Source organism: Contarinia nasturtii, unplaced genomic scaffold, assembly GCF_009176525.2.
Source record: "Contarinia nasturtii isolate CC-2019 unplaced genomic scaffold, AAFC_CNas_1.1 Cnas_scaffold_976, whole genome shotgun sequence".
Taxonomy (NCBI): Eukaryota; Metazoa; Arthropoda; class Insecta; order Diptera; family Cecidomyiidae; genus Contarinia; species Contarinia nasturtii.
In genome coordinates this window covers 4402-9755 of record NW_022198323.1, presented here as the reverse complement: position 1 = coordinate 9755, position 5354 = coordinate 4402, and the positions used below count along the sequence as shown (strand labels likewise).

The following is a 5354-nucleotide window of genomic DNA, read 5'->3' as shown; positions in this document are numbered from 1 at the left end:
GAGGCGCTAGACCTGTGACTTCAATTATGTCAAAAAACATCATATTCGTGAATCTTACATATTTTTCCATAACTTATAACTATATAGCCAGTATCTCATTCTGTATTTTACAAAAATCGAACCACCCTAATAAGCGTATTTTTGTTGAGTGTTTATTTGTTGATTCGAGTATACATGTTAGACTGAAGCATTTTGGTAACCTGCAGTAGCCGTAGTTGAAAAAAACAACAATAACTATCGATAAAATAAGATTTAAGACTATAATAATATCGCTTTTGTCTAGAGAAATTTTCAAATTTAACAAAACATGTATCTTTTATCAAAAATCATTTTTTATTTATAATTCAAGATGTGTAAATTACATCGGTTATTTTCAAAGCAATTCATTAAGATTCTATGTTTGAGATTCATCGAAAGATATGACATATGAATCGTTGCGGCGAAACAGTAGCTCTTATTTTTCTCCAAATAATACTGCAACATAAAGTTTTTTATGAATACTTTATTTGTTGTATTACAACAAATAAACCGTGTGAAAAAAACTTCATGTTGCAGTATTATTTGGAGAAAAATAAGAGCTACTGTTTCGCCGCAACGATTCATATGGACGACGTTCAATTGAAGTGAAATTTCATTAAGACCAAAAACTTGATTTTAACTTGAGAAGGGTCATATACTATAAATTCATTGTAATGTAAACCCGTCTGAAATTGTGCTTGACATAGATTGCCAGATGCGCACCAGACCCCATCTATTTGTTTATATTCTAATGGGAACGTCTTGCCGCAACCTCGAATACTCTGATACGTCGGATTTGGTATACCTATGATTAAATATTTGTAAATTAAATTAATTTAGTTAATTATTAATTGTTTATTTGTAAACAATGGAATACCTGATACATTGCTATTTGCAAAATACAAATCAGACGAAACACCTAATGCAACTTCGCACAACAACATCAAACCAATATTGTTGTCTCTAGTAGCTCGACAATAATTAGCAGCTTTTGAAACGCAATCGGCAAAATAAATACCTTTTCCGAACATGTAACCGGTCACAGGAGCTTCGACAGGGGCGATTTTTAATCCATTGGAGATGATGCTAACAAAATTCATAAGCCGAGAACCATGCCAGAGCAGTTGATGATTCCCCAAATTTGCATACGCTTGAAAACGAGTATCCTCACCTAAATTAATTCCATGTTTAATAAACTTTCTAACATTTCAGTTTTTTCATGAACTGTTTGGATGGAATCGATGATTGATGGTCCTCACCTTCTCTGTTAATTTTAAAAATTTCAAGGACCTCCAAATGATATTGATTGTGCGTATTTCCATGAGTATTAGCTACAATATTGGAAATTTCCAAAAATTCTACTGCCATTTTGTCAATCGATTCGATATTGGCCCTTAATTTGTCTTTTTTGTGGAAAGTTAAAAAAAAAAAACAGTTATTTCTTCAAATTAACTCAAATGTCGAACTCCATTGAACTTACGGAAGCAGGCATCAAGTGGGTTGACTTTGGACTTATTTGAATTTTCGTTGGTGTCCAAAAAATCATAAATTAATTCCATGTTTAGTAAACTTTCCAACATTTCAGTTTTTTCATGTACTGTTTGGATGGAATCGATGATTGGTGGTCGTTCTATATTAAATCCATGCGGAACCATAGTGTAGAATTTATTCGAAGCATCTCGTAGATCAGCGTACGTGGAGCCATTACGTGAAATTAATCGTGAAATATCTTTGAGTACGGTCATTGCGGAACGAATTTGCTTAGCAGAAATTTTCCCAAGAGGCATTTGCTTCAGATCGAGATGGCAACTAACCATCATACCTAATGTGACCACAAAAATTGAATTTTATAGTATTATTTTCTAAAGAGTATATGGGAGAAAAAAAACAACATTATTACTTTCCATTTTGTTCAGATCGAACAGCATCTGCATCAGCTGAAAAACTGGCATCGACAAAGTACTTGGTATCAGATTGCTTAATGTTTGTTTGTTCGGCGAAAATTCTATGTCAAGATGGTAGAATTTGCCAGGACGTTTTAAAAATCTCAAGTTTCCAAAGTTGTTTCCAGTTTTCTCTTTGTAAACAAATTTAAATCGCTCGATAGCTTCGTCGCGACGGCATGTTGTTAGTTTCTTACTACCTATTGTGGTTGAAATTCGGCCCCATGATTCAAAAAGCCAATAACTTTAGCCAAAAAATAAATAAATGTTTCAATTGGGAATCACTAATTGTTATAATAATAATAAAAAAATGGCGTACGAGTCACATTTGGTGCTTTCGAGAAGCTGCATTCTATAATAAGTATTTCTGTTGTTTTCAATGTCAACAACACCTAAAATTACTGAAAATTTAACCATTCTTCTATTCAAAATTTGGCAATATACGTGAGCAACATCTTCTAAACCAACATCTGGGTCAACTGGCACTCGGTCATCTAAAATACGAATACGGATATAAATTTATAAATGAATATCTTCGAATGCATTTGTTCACCTTTCCATTTGTAAGTAACTTTTTCCGGCAAAGATTTTGTATAGAACTCAGTGTCTTTTCTTATTAAATCTTTCTGTGGGATTCGCGCATATGGCTGTCAATAAAAGAAAATACAAGAGTCTCAAGTTTCCAAAGTTGTTTCCAGTTTTCTCTTTGTAATTAGGGCTTAAAAGAAATTATGTACTATCGTTTTCTTCTAAATAAAAATTATTTACACTCACATCTCCACCCCAATCACAAATAGACTCACTAATGATAAACAGAATGGGATCTGTGGTGTTTATTGCTGTTAAAAAGTCTTCAGAGACCTAAAATTGCAGATCGGTTAGATAATACGGAAGTCCACGCAGATCATTTTAAATCTATATCGACAGAAGAGGTTTTCATTTTTACCACTTGAATTTTCAATCGCTTGGCCTCTTTCATTTGAAATCCCATTCTTTCGATTTCAATCCGATTTGAGATAACAGCCGCCAATTTCGAATGAATAACAGAAACAACGGTGCCGCCCATTTTTCGAATGATTTTTTCTATTTCTTGATTTGATTTTTTAAGATTTCCCATCAAAACGAATTCCATGTTAAAAAGAGGATGTTCGTATGGTCTACGAAATTTGACGAATTGAATGAAGAAAATGAAAATCATATTTGTACATTTTTTCATTGAACTTACGTGTAAACCAAATCTTGTCCATTTTCATCAACCAATCGGAATGAATGCAGCACTCTAGTACGTATTGGCTGATTTGTTTTTAAAAATGGATATTTCGCTAGCAAGTTGCTAGATATTATCGTCGGTCGTCTTAATGGTTCTTTTACATTATTTCCACAATTGGACCAATTCGAAATCTGCATACATTTATAATCCGAATTGGCGAAAATAAGTTCTCCCGTATTGCATTTGTTACATGGGCTTAAAGCACCAAACATGATGATGTCCGTTAAATGATAAAGAAGCTAAAAGTTCACATGATAAATATGCCGATTGTTGCAAAATAATGTTTCATCTAAATTTCAAGTCATATTCCTTTGACTTACATCGACGGACGATTGAGGTGTTAGTTGAAAATTGGCACGCAATATAGTGTATCGATCATCCACGGACACGTAATTTGCTAGATTATCGTACAGTTCGTAATATTCTTTATTTTGAATTTCAATCAGTTTGTCATGATCAATGTGTTTTGGATTTGTTCTTTTCTCAATAGGTTTGTGCAATTCACGACTTATCAATCTGTAATGCGCATAGTTTTTCGATTAAAATATCAACAATTAAAAAAATCATTCTTACAACGAAACAACTTACGGTATTTGATTCATAACTGTTTCTTTGTCTTGTATTGATAGTCTTTTAAAGCCAGGAATTGATTCGGCTCCTTGTAACCAGCCAAGTTCAGATCTTGTACGCGCAAAGCATATAACATGGTACCAATTGGCTTTACCTGGAATTAACAGAAAAGTATGCAATTAAATAGAAAACATTGCTTAAATTTGATATTTATTGTTCACTTGATCGAAATGTGATCTTTTTTTCTCTCAAATTTTGTACCGCAATATTTTTGCAAATAAATATCCATTTATATATGTTCCATGGTCAAGCTATCTTACTTCCTTCAAAAAAATATTTAATTTTTGGATTTTTTTTTTTGAAAATATAGAAGATTTTACCATCGAACGCGGTATTGTGTTTTGTATCGTACACAACGTTCATTATACGTAATTCTTTTGTCTTTATATTTTGCTGACAACCAATACATTCATCATAATCTCCTCTTGAATATTCGATTGCGAAATCAGGTAGTCTTGGTTGTTTTTCATCATCATCCGAGTCAACTTCCATCGTACCTGAGAGAAAGATATATGTAGTTATTTACGTATCAAATGCTATATGAATTTTGAACTACAACCTAAATGTACTTTTATAGCCAATTGGTCGGCAAATCGCAAGCTGTGTGATGAAAAATGGAATTCAATAATGTGATCAATATACTTATATGATGGAAGAAAAGTATTGGGTTCTGGTTATTTGAATTGTATAGAAAGTTCTAGAAAAAATACTTTGCATATCCATCGAAAGCAGCTTCTGTACGTGGGAGGCACGTTTTGAAAAAACACTTCATATGGTAAAACTGCGGTAACTGGCAATCATCTTCGTTCGACTAAACAAAACGAAAAAAAAAATTAGAATTTAGATGAACATACATGTATTTTATTTCATTTGTACTATAGTGAAACATAATACCTGAATCATAATAGCCATCTCCAAATTTGTGTTTTGACGTCCAGCTTGTATCATTGTACAACATCTACTCATATTTTCAATTTTGAAATAAAAATATGTTAATTATTAATTTTGAAAACTATTTTTATTTTCGATTATTATCCACGATTAATGTATTGATTAACGGGAGCTATTACCGGTGACAGCTATGGTTTCCACGGGAATAATAAACTTTATACGGCAGAGAGTTCATTTTTATATGAAAAATTCTATATTAAACAAGATTGAAATCGACCCAAAACCAAAGTCATGTACACATAACACTCTTTTTCAATAGTTAATTGTTTGTGTGGTCAACATATAAATTTTTGTTACTGTTATTGTATGTTTGTCGAAAGATATGACGGATTTGTCAAAAAAAACACTACATGTACTGATGTTTTCAACTAAAACAACTGTTGCCTACTTTTCGATGCGAAACATACGAAATATGTGTGTTATTTACATCTGACAATACTAAAATTTGACATTGAAAAATCAACAGATAGGCAAAGATTATTTGAAAAAACAATACGTTTTTTCATTTCAATTTGCTAAAAAAAAAATCAAAATCTTGACTA

The 5354-nt window shown here is 32.1% G+C and overlaps 1 protein-coding gene across 1 annotated transcript; it reads right to left on the bottom strand.

Moving 5' to 3' along the window:
* Positions 1 to 533: 533 nt before the first annotated feature.
* On the bottom strand, positions 534 to 5150 carry LOC116343138 (poly [ADP-ribose] polymerase-like). The gene is made up of 17 exons (XM_031771050.1): positions 4932 to 5150; positions 4756 to 4819; positions 4572 to 4672; positions 4421 to 4461; positions 4182 to 4358; positions 3820 to 3955; positions 3552 to 3747; positions 3187 to 3470; positions 2908 to 3118; positions 2736 to 2822; positions 2515 to 2608; positions 2281 to 2455; positions 1919 to 2205; positions 1499 to 1840; positions 1278 to 1421; positions 896 to 1189; positions 534 to 823 (listed from the first exon to the last, which is right to left on the bottom strand). Exons 1-17 carry the CDS (start codon positions 4985 to 4987, stop codon positions 615 to 617), a joined length of 2898 nt encoding a protein of 965 aa, XP_031626910.1. The 5' UTR covers positions 4988 to 5150; the 3' UTR covers positions 534 to 614.
* Between the last annotated feature and the right edge of the window lie 204 nt (positions 5151 to 5354).

What these genes read in the sequence shown, in the direction of transcription:
- LOC116343138 (XM_031771050.1), bottom strand. Translation starts at nt 4,987, where the DNA reads ATGAACTCTCTGCCGTATAAAGTTTATTATTCCCGTGGAAACCATAGC. An exon ending in CACCTCAATCGTCCGTCGAT is followed by an intron (nt 3,471 to 3,551) that starts GTAAGTCAAAGG and finishes GTGAACTTTTAG; the next exon opens with CTTCTTTATCATTTAACGGA. An exon ending in CGATCTGAACAAAATGGAAA is followed by an intron (nt 1,841 to 1,918) that starts GTAATAATGTTG and finishes TGGTCACATTAG; the next exon opens with GTATGATGGTTAGTTGCCAT.